The sequence below is a fragment of the Bufo gargarizans genome, chromosome 6 (genome assembly GCF_014858855.1).
Source record: "Bufo gargarizans isolate SCDJY-AF-19 chromosome 6, ASM1485885v1, whole genome shotgun sequence".
NCBI classification, from domain to species: Eukaryota; Metazoa; Chordata; class Amphibia; order Anura; family Bufonidae; genus Bufo; species Bufo gargarizans.
In genome coordinates, this window is record NC_058085.1 from 135,602,216 (window position 1) to 135,624,488 (window position 22,273).

The following is a 22,273-nucleotide window of genomic DNA, read 5'->3' on the forward strand; positions in this document are numbered from 1 at the left end:
AGAGAGCTGATGGCTCAGGGGGAGTGGAGCTGAAGGCACTGGGGTGGGGGAGAGCTGAAGGCACTGGGGGAACGGAGCTGATGGCACAGGTGGGGGAGAGCTGAAGGCACTGGGGTGGGGGAGAGCTGATGGCACTGGGGGAACGGCACTATTGGCACTGGGGGGAACTGATACACTTGGGCTGATTGCACAGGGGGAACGAAGGGTGTTGGGGACTGATGACAGGGGGTCTGATGAGTTTTTATAAAGGAAAACAGTCTATTAAATCAATTTTCTTATTAGATTACTCAATGAATTGTAAAAAATAATCGTTAGAATAATCAATTACTAAAATAATTGTTTACTGCAGCCCTAATATAAACTCCCTATATCTTTTCCTATTACTCCACGTAACCTCTCCCTATTTCTCCTCCTATTACTCCATATAACCTCTCCCTATATCTCCTCCTATTACTCCATATAACCTCTCCCTATATCTCCTCCTATTACTCCATATCACCTCTCCCTATATCTCCTCCTATTACTCCATACAACCTCTCCCTATATCTCCTCCTATTACTCCATATAACCTCTCCCTATATCTCCTCCTATTACTCCATATAACCTCTCCCTATATCTCCTCCTATTACTCCATATAACCTCTCCCTATATCTCCTCCTATTACTCCATATAACCTCTCCCTATATCTCCTCCTATTACTCCATATAACCTCTCCTATATCTCCTCCTATTACTCAATATAATCTGTCTCTATATATCCTCCTATTACTCCATATAGCCTTGCCTTATATCTCCTCCTATTACTCCATATAACCTCTCTCTATATCTCCTCCTATTACTCTATATATCCTCTCCCTATATCTCCTCCTATTACTCCATATAACCTCTCCCTATATCTCCTCCTATTGCTCTATATAACCTCTCCCTATATCTCCTCCTATTGCTCTATATAACCTCTCCCTATATCTCCTCCTATTGCTCCATATAATCTCTCCCTATAGCTCCCCCTATTGCTCCATATAGCCTCTCCCTATGTCTCCTCCTATTACTCCATATGGCCTCTCCCTATTGCTCCATATATTGATACTAGCAATAAGAAGCTATCTTTATCTCTAGTGCCTTCTTCCTGTATGTATTATTTCTTTTTAGTTTCTGTTTGTTGGGTAGCGTGACAAGGTGACAGGTCTTGGGACAGTCTCCCAGTACTCAGTGGTTGTGAAAGGGATGGCAGTCAAGCTTCCGTTGTCCTGGTAACAACCTCATTTACATCCGCTTGGCTAACAAATGGGCATAGAAATGAAGAAGGAGGAAATGAAGAAGAGACCCAACATTATTGACGACCAAAAGAGCCAAACTAAACACCAGTAGTTCTGACATTGATGCAGAGACATGGCAAGTCTGTCCAAGGACTGAGGAGCAGGCAAGTATCATATCATAAGTATCTATAAGTATTGGTTGGCTACTACATCACAGGTCTGAGTTACATTAAAGTTACATTCTTTTCACCCAGGCAGCACCCTAATGTTGGCATCGGAACATCTCATGCTCCGATGCTCTCCCTTGCCCTGCGCAGCATCGCGCAGGGCACGGGCTCTTTTGTTTACAATAACACACTGCTGGGCGGAAGCTTCCTCCCGGCATTGTATTTGGTGACGTCACCGGCTCAGATGGGCATGCTTGTGAACTTATGTGATTTTAAACGCGATTTGTGATTTCTATTTTGTAAGTATATTAAAACAAGCGTGAATTATACCAGTCTGGCGGTGGTTCACTATGTCAAGTTTTCTTGAATAACATCTAGGAAAAAAGAGAATCCTTGACTGTGGGAAAAGCCCGTACCTTGGATCCAGTGATCGACCATATTGAAGGAACTTTCTCTGCATACCTTTTTCATTACCATCTTTCCTATGGATGGCTAGGAGCTGCGCAGTCTCTTCTATGAAATTCAGGACTAAGTGTGAATGTGACCCTACCTCACCATAGACCAGCTGCGCTCCAAACAAGATTGTGGTTTGAGACTTTTTTCTTTTGATTTTTGAATCATTTTATTTGTGCATATTCTGAGAGCCGGTGACGTCACCGGGCTTCCTGGCAGCCCCATGGAGAGCCCCGGTACATCACCAGAACTCCAGAAAATGGCTTTGCCCTGCGCAATTTAGCGCAGGGCAAAGAAGAGCATCGGAGCATGAACTACTATGATGCTCATGTCACAGGTGGCTGCCAGGGTGAAAATGGAGGGATGTCCTGGTTCAGCTCTGAACCTGGACAACCCCCTTAACACCAGTTGCATTACAGTGACTTGACAAACTGAGTCAATGAAATATTTTGCACTAAAACACCAAGACAGTACATTTTTACATATGTCCTGGTGGATGAGGGGGAACTAAAGTTTCTGCATCTCAATCAAGCAATCTTCAGATCACAGAAGTCTTGTGTATAGCAGGCTGCTGTAGGCGACTTATCACTTATTTCAAAAGCATAAAACAGAACGTGACATAGGATCTATCTTGGTGTAAAGTCTTAGGGTACTTTCATACTAGCGTTAAAGTTTTCCGGTATTGAGTTCCGTCATAGGGGCTCAATACTGGAAAAAAAGCTTCAGTTTTAGGCTACTTTCACACTGGCGTTTCTGGGTCCGCCTGTGAGATCCGTTTCAGGGCTCTCACAAGATGCCCAAAACAGATCAGTTCAGCCCAAATGCATTCTGAATGGATAAGGATCCGTTCAGAATGCATCAATTTGGCTGCGCTTGGTCTCCGTTGCGTTTTTTAGACGGTCACTAAAAGGCAGCTTGCAGCATTTTTGTGACCGTCTGCCTATGCGGAGCCTAACGGATCCGTCTAAACTAATAATGTAAGTCAATGGGGACGGATTCGTTTTTCACTGACACAATATGGTGCAATTGAAAACGGATCCGTCCCCAATTGACTTTCAATGTAAGTCAAGACGGATCCATTTTGACTTAGACTTTTTTTGAATGAATAATGCATACGGATCAGTTATTAACGGATACAAGCGTTTGCATTATTTGGGCGAATCCGTCTGTGCAGATACTAGACGGATCCGCACAAAACGCGAGTGTGAAAGTAGCCTTATCCTAATGCATTCTGAATGGAAAGGAATCCGTTAAGTATGCATCAGGATGTCTTCAGTTCAGTCACTTTTACAGTATTTGGCCGGAGAAAATACCGCAGCATCCTGCAGTATTTTCTCCGGCCAAAATTCTGGAAAACTTGCCGAAATGCTGGATCTGGCATTAATTTCCATTGGAATGTATTAATGCCGGATCCGGTACCAAGTGTTCTGGAAAAATGGATCCGGTTTCCCGGTCTGCGCATGCACAGACCTTTAAAAATGTGAAAAAAATTAATACCGGATCCGTTTTTCCGGATGACACCGGAGAATCGGATCTGGTATTTCAATGCATTTGTCGGACGGATCCGCAAACAAATGTTATCCGTTGCACACGGATTTCCGAATCTGGCAGGCAGTTCAGGCAACGGAACTGCCTGCCGGATTCCTCTAACGCTAGTGTGAAAGTACCCTTAAAGGAACACTCCATATAAAATAGAGGAGATTTAGGAATACAGTTTAGTAATTATCACAGTGGCTGATGCTGGATGAAAAGACTGGCACACCATTACACTGTCTATTCTAACTACGGTATATACTATATTAGTTGGCTTACTTTATGCCAGAATTTTGCTGAAAAATATGTCTGAAAGTTTGGCGCATGTCGTTGGCACATCGAATGTCAAGCAAACAAAAAAAAATGTGTAAAACACTTAAAGAGAATCGGTCACATTAAACATGGTGTCTGAGCTGCAGACTGCTGGTTTTAGAGCAGGAGGAACTGAGCAGATTCATATATAAAAGTTTGTTGGAAAAAATTTATTATCATACTTTCCAACTTTTAAAAAACATAAGAAGGGAAAATAACATGTCTCTAAGGCTACTTTCACACTAGCGTTCGGCTGTCCGCTTGTGAGCTCCGTTTGAAGGGGCTCACAAGCGCCCTGAACGCATCCGTCCAGCCCTAATGCATTCTGAGTGGACGCAGATCCGCTCAGAATGCATCAGTCTGGCAGCGTTTGGGCTCCGCTCCACTCAGCAGGCGGACACAGCGTTCGGGTGTCCGCCTGGCCGTGCGGAGGCAAGCGGATCCGTCCAGACTTACAATGTAAGTCAATGGGGACGGATCCGTTTGAATATGACACACTATGGCTCAATTTTCAAACAGTCTGAGGCTACTTTGACACTTAGAAATTTTTTAACAATATAATGCAGACGGATCCGTTCTGAACGGAGCCACCGTCTGCATTATATGAGCAGATCCGTCTCAGACGGATCCGCTCTGAACGCAAGTGTGAAAGTATCCTTACTCTTCCCAATCTATACACACCCAATCCCACCCAGTCCGCTTAGTGCCCCCACACAGTAATTATTCTCCCTACACAGTAGTTATGCTCCCATCACAGTAATGTTAACAAAATTAAAAATAATAATACTCACCTAGACCTGTTCCCCTGATGCACAAAGAACATCATGTTCTCCCCAGCAGCAAACGTGATGTGGTGATGTCATTGCGTCTGCTGAGCTGAAGAGGGGATAGGTTGATTCCCCAGCTGGGCAGCTGTGCGTTCAACGATATCTGCATCCTTGGAACATAGATACAGTTGAATTTGGGACATAGCTCAGCCATCCCCGTACCACGAGAGAGCTGCTGAAATATGAGACTGTCCTGCCTCATCTGGGACTTTTAGGAGTTATGTCATTATAACCCATATTTCATTCATTAAAAATCCTACTTGTTCTGGACATTGCAGTCAATGAGGCGGTCCTGTCAGTGATTGACAGCTCTCTCTGTATACACAGTCATAGAGAGAAGGCTGTCAATCACTGATAGGACCGCCTCCTTGATGTCAAAGCCCGATATGAGCAGGAATATAAATGTATAAATGACAAGTTATACTCACTCTTTGGCCTCATGCACACGACAGTTTTTTTTCACGGTCCGCAAAAACGGGGTCCGTGATCCGTGACCGTTTTTTCGTCCGTGGGTCTTCCTTGATTTTTGGAGGATCCACGGACATGAAAAAAAAAGTTGTTTTGGTGTCTGCCTGGCCGTGCGGAGCCAAACGGATCCGTCCTGAATTACAATGCAAGTCAATGGGGACGGATCCGTTTGATGTTGACACAATATGGTGCCATTTCAAACGGATCCGTCCCCATTGACTTTTGACTTTCAATGTAAAGTCTGGAGTTCTTTTATACCATCGGATTGGAGTTTTCTCCAATCCGATGGTATATTTTAACTTGAAGCGTCCCCATCACCATGGGAACGCCTCTATGTTAGAATATACTGTCGGATATGAGCTACTTCGTGAACCTCAGATCCGACAGTATATTCTAACACAGAGGCGTTCCCATGGTGATGGGGACGCTTCAGGTTAGAATACACTACAAACTTTGTACAAGACTGCCCCCTGCTGCCTGGTAGCACCCGATCTCTTACAGGGGGATATGATAGCACAATTAACCCCTTCAGGTGCGGCACCTAAAGGGGTTAATTGTGCTATCATATTCCCCAGTAAGAGATCAGGGCTGCCAGGCAGCAGGGGGCAGACCCCCCCCCCCTCCCCAGTTTGAATATCGTTGGTGGCACAGTGTGCGCCCACCATCGCCCCCCCTCCCTCCCTCTATTGTAATAAATCGTTGGTGGCACAGTGTGCCCCCACCATCGCCCCCCCTCCCTCCCTCTATTGTATTAAATCGTTGGTGGCACAGTGTGCCAACCACCATCGGCCCCCCTCCCTCCCTCTATTGTATTAAATCGTTGGTGGCACAGTGTGCCAACCACCATCGCCCCCCCCCCTATAGCAGTAACATTGGCGGCAGTGTGCCGCCTCCCATTCCCCCCCCCCCCCATCATTGGTGGCAGCGGAGTTCCGATCGGAGTCCCAGTTTAATCGCTGGGGCTCCGATCGGTAACCATGGCAACCGGGACGCTACTGCAGCCCTGGTTGCCATGATTACTTAGCAATAGTACAACAGTAGAAGATTCATACTTACCTGCTTGCTGCTGCGATGTCTGTGACCGGCCGGGAGCTCCTCCTACTGGTAAGTGAAAGGTCTGTGCGGCGCATTGCTAAAGAACTGTCACTTACCAGTAGGAGGAGCTCCCGGCCGGACACAGACATCGCAGCAGCAAGCAGGTAAGTATGAATCTTCTACTGTTGTACTATTGCTAAGTAACCATGGCAACCAGGGCTGCAGTAGCTTCCTGGTTGCCATGGTTACCGATCGGAGCCCCAGCGATTAAACTGGGACTCCGATCGGAACTCCGCTGCCACCAATGATGGGGGGGGGGGAATGGGAGACCGCACACTGCCACCAATGTTACTGCTATAGAGGGAGGGGGGGGGCGATGGTGGTTGGCACACTGTGCCACCAACGATTTAATACAATAGAGGGAGGGAGGGGGGCCGATGGTGGTTGGCACACTGTGCCACCAACGATTTAATACAATAGAGGGAGGGAGGGGGGGCGATGGTGGGGGCACACTGTGCCACCAACGATTTATTACAATAGAGGGAGGGAGGGGGGGGCGATGGTGGGCGCACACTGTGCCACCAACGATATTCAAACTGGGGAGGGGGGGGGGTCTGCCCCCTGCTGCCTGGCAGCCCTGATCTCTTACAGGGGAATATGATAGTACAATTAACCCCTTTAGGTGCCGCACCTGAAGGGGTTAATTGTGCTATCATATCCCCCTGTAAGAGATCGGGTGCTGCCAGGCAGCAGGGGGCAGTCTTGTACAAAGTTTGCAGTGTATTCTAACTAGAAGCGTCCCCATCACCATGGGAACGCTTCTGTGTTAGAATATACTGTCGGAAATGAGTTTTCAAGAAGTGAAAACTTAGATCAGAAAAAGCTTTTATGCAGACGGATCTTCGGATCCGTCTGTATGAAAGCAACCTACGGCCACGGATCACGGACACGGATGCCAATCTTGTGTGCATCCGTGTTCTTTCACGGACCCATTGACTTGAATGGGTCCGTGAACCGTTGTCCGTCAAAAAAATAGGACAGGTCATATTTTTTTGATGGACAGGATACACGGATCACGGCCTCGGCTGCAAAACGGTGCATTTTCCGATTTTTCCACGGACCCATTGAAAGTCAATGGGTCCGCGAAAAAAAACGGAAAACGGCACAACGGCCACGGATGCACACAACGGTCGTGTGCATGAGGCCTTTTCCCATAAAATTATATATCATTCTGCTCAGCTCCTCTTGCTCTATTACATACGGCTGACAGATTACTCTCCATTCTTATAGTGACAGGTTTCCTTTGATAAACCAGGTCCAAAATATGTACTGCATTTTGGGTGCATCCACAAGGAACTGATACATTGTGGATTTGCATGCGGCAGATCTGCAGTGTTTTACAGTACAAGCAAAAAAAACAAACGGTTACTTGCGCCGCTATGTGCGATTTAGCCCCGCTCCTGCCAGGTCTAAAATTGTGGGAGTGGAGTGGACGGGGAAGGGCTGGCAGGCCCGTCTCATTCAACATTTTCTACGCCTTTTTTTTAGATGTAGAAAAAGGTCTAGATGTAAGACCACTCAGAAGCGGTCTTACGTTAAGAACTGGCGCTGGATGCGCCAACATTATGGGGAGGCCTGCGCCTCTTCATAACTTAAGTGAATCTACCGCCAGTTTAGGGTTTTATTAAGATCAATGTCTAAAACACCGGCCTTAATAAATGTGCCCCTAAATCCGCAGTGTGTCAGATTCTGCTGCAGATTACCACCTCAGATTTCACCCTTTGAAAATTTGCATGTAAAATAGCCTATGTGGCCATACCCTACGACTAGTGAATCTCCCCAAATGTGTTATACCTAGTGCAGAGCCTGAAGGAGTGTGGACTTCCCTCTGTGGTTTTCTTTGTCACACCCCGCCCCTTCGGGCCCTGCATTAGGCATAACAGTTTGTTTTGGCCATATTGTTCCTTTACTGTAATTGAAGATAGAAATCTATCCTGTGGACAACAAGAGACATAATAGTAAAAGCTTAAAAGCTATAGATATCTTGGTAATTTCCCAGAAGTCCTGTTGATATATAGTGTTGAGCGCGAATATTCGAAAAGCAAATTTTTATCGCGAATATCGGCATTTTGAGAATTCACTAATATTTAGAATATAGAGCTATATATTCGTAATGACGAATATTCTTTTTTTTTTTTACCACAGTACACATCAGGTGATCATCCCTCCTATCTTCTAGCTTGTGGGCCAATGAGAAGGCTTTGTCACAGCTTAGCAACATCCCTACCAACCAATAGAAAAGCTGCCTACCCCTTACTATATAAGAACCTCCCCAGCAGCCATTTTCTAAAGTTTATTGCAGTTATGAAAGAGACAGCAATGTCATTGCTGTGCTCTATGATTTCTTATATTACATTAGACAGTTAACTTATATAGATAATTCAGATAGTTAGGGGGAGATACTCATTGTAGGTCAGATTGCTCTATAGTGTAGCTGTCCATACATACATGCTACAGACATAGTGCTGTGATGTCACAAGTTGCACGTATTGCAAAAAAAATATGCGCATCATTAAATGCAATCGCAATTATATTGGAGCACTCTATATGCATATAAAGCTATTCTAATGTTCTGCCGTGCCAACCATTTTCTCCAGTCTCAGGAAACTTCGAGCAGCTTGGAAAATGTAGCAAAAGTGACCTACGCCTGTATTTTGCACGCATTACGCGAATATTACAATGCCGATTTTCGCAATCAAGAATGTAATCTCGAATTCTCGAACATATGACGAATATTCTACAAATTATTCGCAAAATATCGCAAATTCAAATATTGCCCCTGCCGCTCATCACTATTGATATAGCCAGCACTATATAAAAGGGGGAAAGGACATAAAAAGAAATAGGCAATGAGATGGCAGGAGATAAGTATGATTAACATGTGGCTAGAAACACTAGACACAATATATACTTTGTGTGAGAAGAGGAAATCTTACAGAGATAATGCCGGAGCCCAGGCGTCTCATACACACAGAACGTCGCTGTTTGATCCCCAGATACCAACTAACACAGAGACCCCAGGAGACTTCCAGCAGTGTTCACGCAGATCCTAACTGTGGTCACATGTTGTGTCAGGACTGTCTGCAGGCTAAAGACAGCCACCATCACAGGAACTCTATTCTGTAGACCAGGAAGACATGTTTATATGACACAGCTACCCCACTATAGTGAGAATTTAGTAGTTACCTAGGCCTGTACTGTCTTGATGCTTCACTACCAGTAGATGACTGGAGTATCTCCCTCCAAAAAAGGTAAGATCTACTCTTCCCTGCTGATAGAGATCAAGGGTGGAAATCAAGCACCTACATAACTAAAGGGTACGATACGGCCACATGCAGCAAGTCTGCTGTGGATTTTCTTTGGAAAATTTGTCTGAAAACCACTGCTGCAAAAAATAGGGCAAAAAGCTCTGCCTTCAGCTCTTTTCTTCTCACAAAAAATGTCAGAATCTTTGTGAAGGAGAGAAGCAACTTCCGCCTGTCTGAGAACCAAGGTGAGAGGACCAATGCAGGACCATATCACAGAGATCATTATCACCATGGTGGGAAACTGGTACTGTAGGGTTAGTAGTGTTAACAGGGGGCACAAGGTTTCTCATCAAATACTTTTACCCAGGGATGTAGCTATACGGGGTGCAGAGGTAGCAGTCGCTACCAGGCCTAGGAGCCTGAGGGGGGCCAAGGACCCTTGTGCCACATAAGAAGACACTGGTATAGAAAGTGCATGCTGGTCAAAGTACACCACTGGCTGGAGGGAAGGGGTTAGGTCAAGAATTTGGCAGGAAGAGGGGTGCTGTTTCAATTTTTACCTCAGGCAGCACGAAGGCTATGTGCTTTCCTGCCCCGGCCATAAAGCACTGAGGGAAGGGGGCCCAAGCTGAACTCTTTCACCAGGGCCCGTGGGCCTTTAGCTACGCCACTGATTTTACCCCATTACGCAATACTTCAAATCCTCCTAATACTCATCATGTACCGTAATTACATTCAGAGTAGAAGGTAACCATGCTGGATCAATAGTGGATACCTATGTGCGACAGGCCTCAAGGGTGTACATATCATAAAGGCAACTATTGGGACTTTGGAAAGAAGGGGCTCAGACCTGGTTGTTTCCTTCTCCTTAGATACTGTGTGAGACCCTCTAGAGAACTACCCTGGAGAAGACACTGATAGCAAACAAGTGGATTGGGAATAGGCCAGAGGTCTTGGAATGAGCACCAGTCCCTTCTGACTGGCAAAACCTGGCACCAATCAGATCTTAGTTATGGGATTCCCTCTGTCCCCTGAAGAACAGAAGCCAAAACTATGGTGAGGACTACCTCGTAAGTGAGACTCTTGTCTATGTTATGCAAGTCTCACAAATGAATATTTACAATCACATGACAAACTGCATTTTAATGGTGTTACCCTTTAGGTTTTTGGGCTTTTAGCTGAAAAGTGATGAGATTAACCTTTAGTACTGTATTGGAGTTGGAAGCAATCCTAGGAGTCAACTGGAGAACTGTCAAAGCTACGAGTGGACAACAACCCCAATTTTTTTAAATAAAATTGAGGTGCATTAACAGTCTCCAGGATGTCTAGAGATCAGACCTTATAACAGTACTTTCATGATATTCCTACATTCTGCCATATACCTTACATCATACTTAGGCCCAGGCAGTGATGTGAGCAGGCAGGGCAGCTATATACCAACCATGTATTACCCTCATCTGCATGTATACTATTAAAATACAGTGACTACAGTGCATAGCAACCACTGAGCTCCCGCTCTCATGAACGCCGGAGTGCTATAAGCTGCATCCTGATTGGTTGCTATGATGCCTAGCAGATTTGTACCAGTGCACCATGGCACCCTATACTTAAAAGGGAAGGTCTTCAGTGCATTTATGTGTCTTCTTTTGTTCAGTTTTTTCTTACACTCGTACATTTGCATCACTGCTGTAATCCTGTGAATAACTAAAATGGTGACCATCCTAATTTTCACCAGGCACAGATGCCCCTTGAAAGAGAATTGCAAGCAGTCGTCTGCCAGGAAGACAGCTGGGAGCTGAGACAGCTGATATTGGGAGTTACTACAAATACAGACTGCTAATACACACTTTTCCCTGGAGAATCGCATTCACCTACAGTACATTTCTTAAGCATGTGAGTGTGCCAGGGGGGTCTCCCTCACCCCCAGGATAAGGCGTCATGTGATATCAAAGCAATTAACCCCTTAGCTTCTTTCCGAATGAATGACCTCATCCACATGCCACCAAGCTGTGAGTCACTATGCAAATGAAGCCAATGATTGGCAAAATGTTGCCCCTTCTATGCCCACCTTCCCGTCAGATACAAGCAGCAGTGTTACAATGTAGCATTTTTCTCTCCAAGGGCCGCATACAAGGTAACATCAGTCACGAAAAAAACACTCCTTTCTTCATCCACGGTTAGACGAGCAGTTTCTACACCCCAAATCCATTCCCCACCCATTACATCACACATTACAATACCCCTGGAGACTGTAACCCCCTCCCCTGTCTTACTCCAGTATTCCAGCTAGCCCACAGCTACTCCATCCACATGACGCCCTAAGAAAATGAATGAAGTCTTCCTGAAATCAACATCCACAGAATGGGGTCATTCTAATTGATCTGTCAGAGCCAATCAAAAATCAGGAGCCTCTTACCTATCACAGATCAGAACCAACCCCTCCAATCAAAGATCAGGCTCCCTAAATTCTCAAATGCCCTCACCCCAGAAATGTCAACAATAGAGCCTGCAGTCAAGCACCCCCAGATCCAGCAGGCATCATGCACACAGCCGTTCATCACAAAATGCATGCAGTGTATTCCTAGCAGAGCTCCATGCACATCCTCTGACCCATGCTACCACCCATTTCATTGTCTTCCCATCCTGCAGACTTACCCTGAGGCATTGGGGGCTCCACCAGTGATTTTGCATGGCAGCCTAGGCAGCACATCATCATCAGGCCCAACCAAGGATTCCTGAGCCCCCCAGAAGGCATCCCTAAATCCACAGCTCGCCCCATGCCTCCCACTCATCACCCCTCCATTCTTCCTTCTCCTCTACATACACAGACAGCTTATAATTCCCTGCTTCTCCCTCCCCTCTGTCTTCTGTCTCTCCTGTGCCACACCTCCCCCCCTTTTTTTTCCACTAGAAAACCAGTGCCATCTGCTGGCCAGATGTGGAGTTACAGGGATAGTGAGAATAATGAGGTGAGAATAATGCTTCACTGGCAAAAACCTCATAGATACAAGGGGTTTACTCACTGCCAATGATGACTGTGCCCCCTCCCATACCACACTGGCTCTTGTCCTATTATCTGCCAAACCTCAAGAGCTTCCTGGACAGGAAACATGCTGATTATTTTCTGTATCCAAACCCTAAAATCAAGATCAGTAAAGAGGGGTGAAGCAGGTAGAATATATTCTCTCCGGGTTTATATAAAAAAAAGATTTACTCATAGATGTCTATGTAATGGAAGAAGCCTGACACCCCAACCCCTCGATTTTGCCTTTTGGCATTCCTGCAGTCGTAGATTTTTATTTGTTAGGTCGCCGTAGCTGTATGAGGCCTTGTTTTTTGAAGGAGAGGTTGCACTTTTTTATTTTAAAGCTGTCATTTTTGGCACTTATGTAGAAACATTTTCATTGACAGTGAAACCTCTGAGATAAACAGCCAAAATTGCGTTAGACTATGGTCTTCTAAAGGTGTGGACTTCACTGTAAGGAGTCCAATCTACATAAGGCATAAAGAATTAATATTTTAGAATGTACATAACATACATTTATTCATGGTATATTAAAAGGGTATTCCGCCTTGGAAATGTATGGCATACAAGCAAGATATGCTATTAATGTCTGATACATGTCGGTCCCAACTCTGTGGAGAACGAGGTCCCCTTACCTTCCTGATGATCTGCACAATTTCTAAGGTGATGACTACATGGCCATTCATTCTCCACCTGGATGCGGCATTTAGCTAACCAGGAGAGTAAGGGGACCTGTGTTCTCCACATAGGCACAAGTCTCAGAAGTTGGACCCATGTCTATCAGACAAGTATGGCCAGGGGCGGACACAGACAGCAGAGGGCCCCTGTGCAAGGAATGTACCTGCCCCCACCTTCCCCAAACCACACATACAGATTTAAACATATACGTGCAAATAAAAAACATCTTGTGAATATGGGTCAATACGTTTACAATATATATATTATTTTGTTTTTCATACTAGGTCACGCCTCTAACTATGCCCAAAGCATAACTATACACAACCAGTCTCCTTAATGCCCCCACATAGTAATTATTTCCCCTTTGTACCTGCACATAGTAGTACTGCCCACACTGTGCCCCCTTCACAGTAGCTATGCCCAGATGTGCCCCCTTCACAGTAGTTATGCCCAGAGATGCCCACTTAATAGCACTTACTCCCAGATATGCACACTTTCAAAGCAGTTATGGCCAGATACGTGCCCCCTTCACAGTAGCTATGCCCAGATATGTGCCCCCTTCACTGTAGTTATGCCCAGATATGTGCCCCCTTCACAGTATTTATGCCCAAATATGTGCCCCCTGCACAGTAGATATGCCAGATATGTGATCCGTTCACAATAGTTATGTCCAAATATGTGCCCCCTTCACAGTAGTTATGCCCAGATTTGTGCCCGCATTGCTGAGAAAAATGATGTTTTATCATATGCAAACGGGGGCGTTACCATTACAATTAGAGGCTCCGCTCTCTCTGTAACTGCCACACCCTCTGCACTTTGACATGGCCAGTTGTGATGACATTTTCACTGCCAGGCCCTGTTAAAGTAGGCAGGGAGCGGCAGTTGCAAAGAAACCGGAGCCTCTAGGTCAGTGGTTCTCAACCTTTCTAAAGCCGTGACCCCTTAATACAGTTCCTCATGTTGTGGTGACCCCCAACCATTAAATTTTTTTCCTTGCTACGTCATAACTAATTTTGCTACTGTTATGAATTGTAATGTAAATATCTGATATGCAGGATGTATTTTTATTGCTACAAATTGAACATAATTAAAGCAGAGTAATTAATCACAAAGACAAAATGTTGGGTACCCCTCAAATAAATAAATCAGTGGTGCTTCGTCCCCCCCAAATAAATAAATCAGAAGTGCTCAGGGTCCCCCAAATAAATAAATCAGCAGGGCTTCAGGTCTCCCCCAAATAAATAAATCAGCGGTGCTCAGGGTACCCCCAAATAAATAAATCAGTGGTGCATCAGGTTTCCCCCAAATAAATAAATCAATGGTGCTCAGGGTCCCCCAAATAAATAAATCAGCGGTGCTCAGGGTACCCCCAAATAAATAAATCAGTGGTGCATCAGGTTTCCCCCAAATAAATAAATCAGAAGTGCTCAGGGTCCTCCCCAAATAAATAAATCAGCGGGGCTTCAGGTCTCCCCCAAATAAATAAATCAGAAGTGCTCAGGGTCCCCCAAATAAATAAATCAGCGGGGCTTCAGGTCTCCCCCAAATAAATAAATCAATGGTGCTCAGGGTCCCCCAAATAAATAAATCAGAAGTGCTCAGGGTCCCCCAAATAAATAAATCAGCGGTGCTCAGGGTCCCCCAAATAAATAAATCAGCGGTGCTTCAGGTCCCCCCCCCCCCCAAATAAATAAATCAATGGTGCTCAGGGTCCCCCAAATAAATAAATCAGAAGTGCTCAGGGTCCCCCAAATAAATAAATCAGCGGTGCTCAGGGTCCCCCAAATAAATAAATCAGCGGTGCTTCAGGTCCCCCCCCCCCCCAAATAAATAAATCAATGGTGCTCAGGGTCCCCCAAATAAATAAATCAGAAGTGCTCAGGGTCCCCCAAATAAATAAATCAGCGGTGCTTCAGGTCTGCTTAAATAAATAAATCAGAAGTGCTCAGGGTCCCCCAAATAAATAAATCAGCGGTGCTTCATGTCCCCCCAAATAAATTAAGCCTTGCTCAGCCAAATAATTAAAATAAAATTAGCCAGGCTCAATTAAATCATTGGTGGCAGTGGTGCTCAGCGGCGGAGTCATTAACGAAAAAACTCAGACCTCAGCAGACAGGCGGCCCGACTTACCCGCCCAGACGTCAGGCTCCTTCAAGCACAGGCAGTGATAGGACATCACTTCCTGTGCGCGAGGATAAGGGGCCGCTGCCGTTCTGCGGGCGACCCACAATAGGAAGCCTCAGGCGACCCCCCGGAAAGGGCGATCGACCCCCAAAGGAGTCGCGACCCCTAGGTTGAGAACTGCTGCTCTAGGTGTAATAGCAACCTTGCTCCTAGAGGCTCATTTTCATAAATCAAAACATCATTTTTCTCAGCAATGCGGGACATGGGAACGTGGGACCAACACAGATGTCTTCAGCTGCCAAGTGCATATGTAACAGGTCAGCCAGTTTCATAGGTTCAAAACTGCTGACAGGTGCTATTCTCCCCCCACTCAGCCCCTCTGACATTTCATACTCCAATGCTCTCCCTTGGCCTGCGCTGTAAAGCGTAGGGCAAGGGCTGTTTTGTTTACAGCTCTAGCAGTGTTCCCGCTGACGCACTGATCGGTGGGTTTACAGGCTAAGGCAGCGCTAAAGCCCGTCCATCAGTGCCGGTGACATCACCAAGCTCACTGCTAGGCTGAAGCCCACCTCCCCCATAGTACCCCTACAGTGCCATCAGTACTAATAAGGCACCCTTAATAGAAATAAGGCCAATCTATAAGAGACTCCTATGGAGCCCTCAGTAGTAATGCCCGCCACCACTGCCCACAATATTTATAATGTTCCCTGCAGAGCCCCCTGTAATTAAAATGCCCACAATAGTTATAATGTTCTCTGTAGTGCCCCCATAAATTAGAATGCCTGTCCTCTCCTACTGTCTTCTATACAATACAGCCCCATGTAAATAACACCAGTCCTCTCCCACCAGTCTTCTACAGTTGCAAGAAAAAGTATGTGAACCCTTTGGAATGATATGGATTTCTGCACAAATTGGTCATAAAATGTGATCTGATCTTCATCTAAGTCACAACAATAGACAATCACAGTCTGCTTAAACTAATAACACACAAAGAATGAAATGTTACCATGTTTTTATTGAACACACCATGTAAACATTCACAGTGCAGGTGGAAAAAGTATGTGAACCCTTGGATTTAATAACTGGTTGAACCTCCTTTGGCAGCAATAACTTCAACCAAACATTTCCTGTAGTTGCAGATCAGACGTGCACAACGGTCAGGAGTAATTCTTGACCATTTCTCTTTACAGAACCGTATCAGTTCAGCAATATTCTTGGGTTGTCTGGGTTGAATCGCTATCTTGAGGTCATGCCACAGCATCTCAATCGGGTTGAGGTCAGGACTCTGGGCCACTCCAGAAGGCGTATTTTCTTATGCTTAAGCCATTCTGTTGTTGATTTACTTCTATGCTTTGGGTCGTTGTCCTGCTGCAACGCCCATTTTCTGTTGAGCTTCAGCTGGTGGACAGATGGCCTTAAGTTCTCCTGCAAAATGTCTTGATAAACTTGGGAATTCATTTTTCCTTCAATGATAGCAATCTGTCCAGGCCCTGATGCAGCAAAGCAGCCCCAAACCATGATGCCCCCACCACCATACTTGACAGTCAGGATGAGGTTTTGATGTTGGTGTGCTGTGCTTCTTTTTCTCCACACATAGTGTGTGTTTCTTCCAAACAACTCAACTTTGGTTTCATCTGTCCACAGAATATTTTGCCAGTACTTCTGTGGAACATCCAGGTGCTCTTGTGCAAACTGTAAACGTGCAGAAATGTTTTTTTTGGACAGCAGTGGCTTCCTCTGTGGTATCATCCCATGAAATCCATTCTTGTTTAGTGTTTTACGTATCGTAGATTCGCTAACAGGGATTTTAGCATATGCCAGAGACTTTTGTAAGTCTTTAGCTGACACTCTAGGATTCTTCACCTCATTGAGCAGTCTGCGCTGTGCTCTTGCAGTCATCTTTACAGGACGGCACTCCTAGGGAGAGTAGCAGCAGTGCTGAACTTTCTCCATTTATAGACAATTTGTCTTACTGTGGACTGATGAACAGCAAGGCTTTTGGAAATAGTTTTATAACCCTTTTCAGCTTTATGCAAGTGAACAATTCTTAATCGTAGGTCTTCTTCTTCTTTTTATAGGGCAGGGCAGCTGTAACCAACACCTCCAATCTCATCTCATTGATTCCAGTTGGCCGACACTTCACTCCAATTAGCTCTTGGAGATGTCATTAGTCAAGGGGGTTCACATACTTTTTCCACCTGCACTGTAAATGTTTACATGGTGTAATCAATAAAAACATGGTAACATTTAATTCTTTGTGTGTTATTAGTTTAAGCAGACTGTGATTGTCTATTGTTGTGACTTAGATGAAGATCAGATCACATTTTATGACCAATTTGTGCAGAAATCTATATCGTTCCAAAGGGTTCACATACTTTTTCTTGCAACTGTATATTATACAGTCCCATGTAAATAACCTCTCTTCTTTACAGTCTTTTTTAACATACAGGCCCATGTAAATAACTTAAATCCCCTCCTTCAGCCCCTCCAACACATAGTCCCATGTAAATAACATCACTCCTTACCCTCCAGTCTTCTATAATATCCAGTCCAATGTAAATAACACCAGTCATCTCGCCCAATCTTCTGTAACATACAGTCCCATGTAACCAACAACCCTCCCCTCCCTTCAGCCCTTCTAACATACAGTCCCAGTTAAATAACATATTTCCCTCCACCTAAGCAGGGAGGATGTATAATGGGGAGAACCACATCTCCCAGCATTTCTCTGGCATTCACATTCATTCCATGGCATCATAGGTCTCCACTGCTGAGCGCCTTTTTCTGCACTGGTCACATGATAGTGACTTCATCACAGGTCCTTCCACCACTTTCAGTGTTGAAAAGGTCACATGACTACGATGTCATCGCAGGTCCTTCAGCTATGGAGTATAGACAGAACAGGCAGCAGATTCACAGTAAGTCCTAATGGATTTTATACACCTGTAGCAATGGTACTGAATGAGAAACCTGAATTCAATAAATTATAGGTGTGTCCCAATACTTTTCTCCATATGTATGTTCCCATTGTGTGAGTGCAACAGTAATGCTTCTCCAGTAATAATGATGAATATGCTGGGTATTATGATGTGGTTACCAATTGCCATTCACAATGAACGAACTCATCAGTGCATCTCCCCCTCTAGAAGTTTAACATTTTCGATGGTAGCAGTCCAGCAGCCTAGGAGACTGTACAACACCAAACGTTGCCCCTGTAAAGGAGCTATTGCAAGAGAGGGCTCCTGCATTATAAACTTTCCTAAGCAACTTGGTGACTGCTCTCATGCCATTACTTTTAGGGTATGTTCACATAGGGTGTATTTTCTGTGGAGTTACTATCTGGATTATGTGGGCAGAAATTTAGCAGTGTCTTAGGCTAGTTTTACATCTGCCCCAGAGCCTCTGGCAAGCTGTTCCAGTAGAGTTCTCCGGATCTTGTATTGCCGGATACTGCCACCTGCCCACTGACTATAGTGGGGTCCGTCAGAGATCAGGCAGCCAGAACAGCTGGCCACAGATTTGAAATTGGCCTTACAGTATCAGCCAAGTGGTTAAGATTTAAACAAATCTCCTCTGCATTCTACAGAATAAGTTATTTCCATCACTGATAGCCAAAACCAGGTGCGGGTCACAAATATGGAACCGGAGCAAATCTTTGCATTATACCTTATCTCTGTGGAAAGCGGCCTAAATACGGATATGGATTTGACCTGTGGGAGGGTTTTAAGTGTGAATTTGCAGCAAAATTCATGGTGGATTTATTTTAATGCTAAATTTATATCTGGTGTGGATGCGCCCTTGACCTTTTGGTGGAAGACACAGTCGCCAATATAACTAGAGGTACCCTTTCAGACAATGACTAATGATACATAATATTAATAATCATCATAATAATAATGGACGACGTCTATATATATTCATTGCTATATAATGCAGTTGACAAAGCTGAACAGAACTGGGACACTAACCCAGTCAGAATACTGCCTTCTACGACAAACGGTCTCTCCTGTCCATTAGCTCAGAAAATAAGATGTCGCGTCTTGCGTGACAACACCAGAATCACACTGCATATATTACTGGTTAATGGAGGTTATAGTAGATTCCACTCACTTTAGTCTGGTATCTGGTATCAAAAATGTAAAAAGTTACTTGCCTTTCATGGGTCACTGTAACCTTTCAGAAAGCAGACAAAACTGTTGTAGGAAGTTATTAAAAGGAAAAATATTCTGGAGGCAATGCTGCGCGGTCGCTAATCTGTGGCTGTTCTGCCCCAGGACAGGGAGATTTATTACAGATCACATCTATTTAATTTCTAATTTTTTCTACTGCAATTTTCGTATTTCTGTAGTGATTAGTTTGGCAACAGCACCATCTAGCGGTCTTAAAAATGTACTACACTTTTTTTTCTGTTAATAAAGATTATTGTATTTGTGGGTAGTGCAAAGTATTGTGGGACTGTATGCATCCTGGGAAGGAGAAGCCCATTCTCCAGTCTCCATGTTACAGGACATCAGCAGAGTTGCTGCATATCTTCTTCTTAAACTCCACCATTCTTGTGCCAGCATATCTGGTAAGAATTCTACCTCTGTCTCAGGGATATTGTGTTATGCAGGGCTGTTTAGCTAGGTATAAGTGTTACTTAGGGAAAGAGGTTGTAACTGTTAGATGCTAGACATGCAATCCATGTATAGGCAGCCATTTTGGACATGTGCCCAGTGTTAATGTACTGTTATAATACATGCTGTTCTATGCTTTCTGCTGATACATGTTATGCTTTATACTTATACATGTTATTTGTATTCTTATAGTTTTACCACAATTGATCAATCACATCAAATGCTCCTGTTTTGCCAATAAACAAGTTAAACTACAGAAAACAGTCCTCCTATTTGGAAGACCGGAATGGTTTATACTGAATGTCAGACTGCACACTGTGTGAACGTGTATTAAGACAGAACAGTGGCTCTGTCTGACTTTTGTAAAACTACAAGTCCCAGCAACTCAACAACTGCAGGCTGGACATATCCTTTAATTTTATAGGACAGATTTAATTTTACTTGTCATTTGCCCCGTCTCCAGCAGGATTCACTGTGTGCATTGGCACTTTTTAAGAAGGCACTCAGGGGACACTATTTTTTTAAGAGAGTACTCAGGAAGGCATTATTTTTAGGGTGCACTCAGGAGGCATTATTACTTTCTAAAGGACACCCAAGGGTCACTGATCATTCAAGGTGGGCAAAGGGGAAGTATTGTTACTTTCTTTGGGGTACAAAGGGGCATAGGTACTTTGTAAAGGACACTATGGGGGTATTATACTGTGTGGGAGCACAAAGAGGGCAGTATTCCTGGATGGGGCACTAATAAGATCATGAATCTGTGAGTTGGGGAAGATGGCACTTTTATTGCGCAGGGCATAATATGGGGCACTGTGTATCTGGCACATTTTTTTTTTTTACTATTACTATTGTTTTCACAAAACTTTTTGGGAAGTTAATTCTAATTATAACAAAATTAATTCTGAAGTACAATATTCGGGGACATGATGCATATACAGTTAGAAGAGGAGATGGGGCAGCAGGCACAGAATTAGAGCTATCAGCAGGATGTGGAGTTTGTGTAGGTTAGAACAAGGTAAGGAGGGTGTCGGAAAATTAAGAAGCCAAAGATTTCACTGTTGCAAAGTCGTGACTGTAAGAAATTGTCATGGAGATCTGTGCCAGATGGACAGGAAAAACGAGCAATTTCAATCTGGTAACACATCAACAATGAGTCATTGGATATTACTGTACTTTATTCACTTATATGATCTGCAGAGTGCTTTGTAAACCTAATGTCTACCACTATATGGTGGTATTATTGGTCTTTGTCCAGTGGATTATATTTAGTAGCAGTTTGGCGATATTATTCAGTCACTATGTAGTGTAGTTGCATAGTGGTATAATTGTTAATACTGGTCTTTGTATTCTGTGTGTCTCAAACCAGCGGGTGTGAACCCACTGTGTCACGTGTCCTACCTCCTCTAAGGGCGTTGTCTAAGTGAACCCCTGGATCTTCACAGTACCCCTGATGGTGGGGATAGACTTTCCCGAGGGGAACACCAGGTCGCTACCTCTTGAGGAGGATAGGCACATGAGGCAGCTGTTCCAGGCGGACAAGGAGGTGTAAGAAACAGTCATGTAATGTGTCTAAGTTTCGTTATCCTGGTAAACTGTGTTAAAATTTAATGTATAATGCTATTCTAGTAATACAGATAAATGTAAATGCCTGCAGTATTCGTTTGGTCAGTAGATGGCAGCATAGGACCAATTTGCATTGAAGTTTGCCATAGAGAAAGTGTATTAATGTGGTAGTGGCTCTTTAAAACAGCAGTTAAGTGTTGAAGTGACACGCCCCTTATGATGTCAGCCTGCCTCAGTGTGAGCAGGAAGAATGAGGAAGAGGGACTGAAACTATAACGGCTGCCATCTTGGCTGGATAGAAAGCAAGTTCTGTGCTGTGTAAGACGTGTGTGGAGATACTAAAGGACGTTCCTGTGCAGCCAAGCTGTGTGAACTTTAGTCTAGAGACGGATGGAGTATAAAGAGACCGTGCATTTAGTGAAGCCAAGTTAAAAAGGACTGTGTCCGACATTGGGCTGAGTGGATTGCCCCAAACAGTAAAGAGACTCACAGTGCTGTCGAGGTACCGGACAGTCACTGTAAAATTCTGGATTATATCCATCTGGTTTTCCGGCCTGCTGAGGAGGACTTCTTTGTTGCGGATCCTGCGCTGGTTATAAAGGAAAAGGACGACATCGGGCCCCACCGTGCACTTCCACAAACTGTAAGAGGTCCACTTGGACCACTGGGATAAGGGGGGTGCGCACCCGCTTGAAAGTTAGGGTCAGTTAGGGATAGTTCCTGGGACTGCTATTCCTTAGTGTCCGCACTGCGAACACGGACACAGCAAAGGTGGAAATTGTTGTAGTATTTGATTTGAATTGTTCATACTGTTTTATATATTAAGCTTGTCTTTATCTCTGTACTTCACTGTTAACCTGCTTTTATTAATTTATAGTAAATGCAATTTTCTTAATCTTGACTTCTGCG

The 22,273-nt window shown here is 44.4% G+C and overlaps 1 protein-coding gene across 3 annotated transcripts in view; it reads right to left on the bottom strand.

Annotated features, from left to right (window-relative positions):
• FAM171A2 (family with sequence similarity 171 member A2) overlaps positions 1–12,210 on the bottom strand; it is a 49,550-nt gene extending 37,340 nt beyond the window's left edge. For all 3 annotated transcript variants that reach the window (XM_044298638.1, XM_044298640.1, XM_044298637.1), the window contains exon 1: positions 12,014–12,210. In XM_044298638.1, the coding sequence (XP_044154573.1) occupies positions 12,014–12,137 (124 nt within the window). In that variant the 5' untranslated portion in view covers positions 12,138–12,210. The remainder of the gene's footprint in view (positions 1–12,013) is intronic.
• Between the last annotated feature and the right edge of the window lie 10,063 nt (positions 12,211–22,273).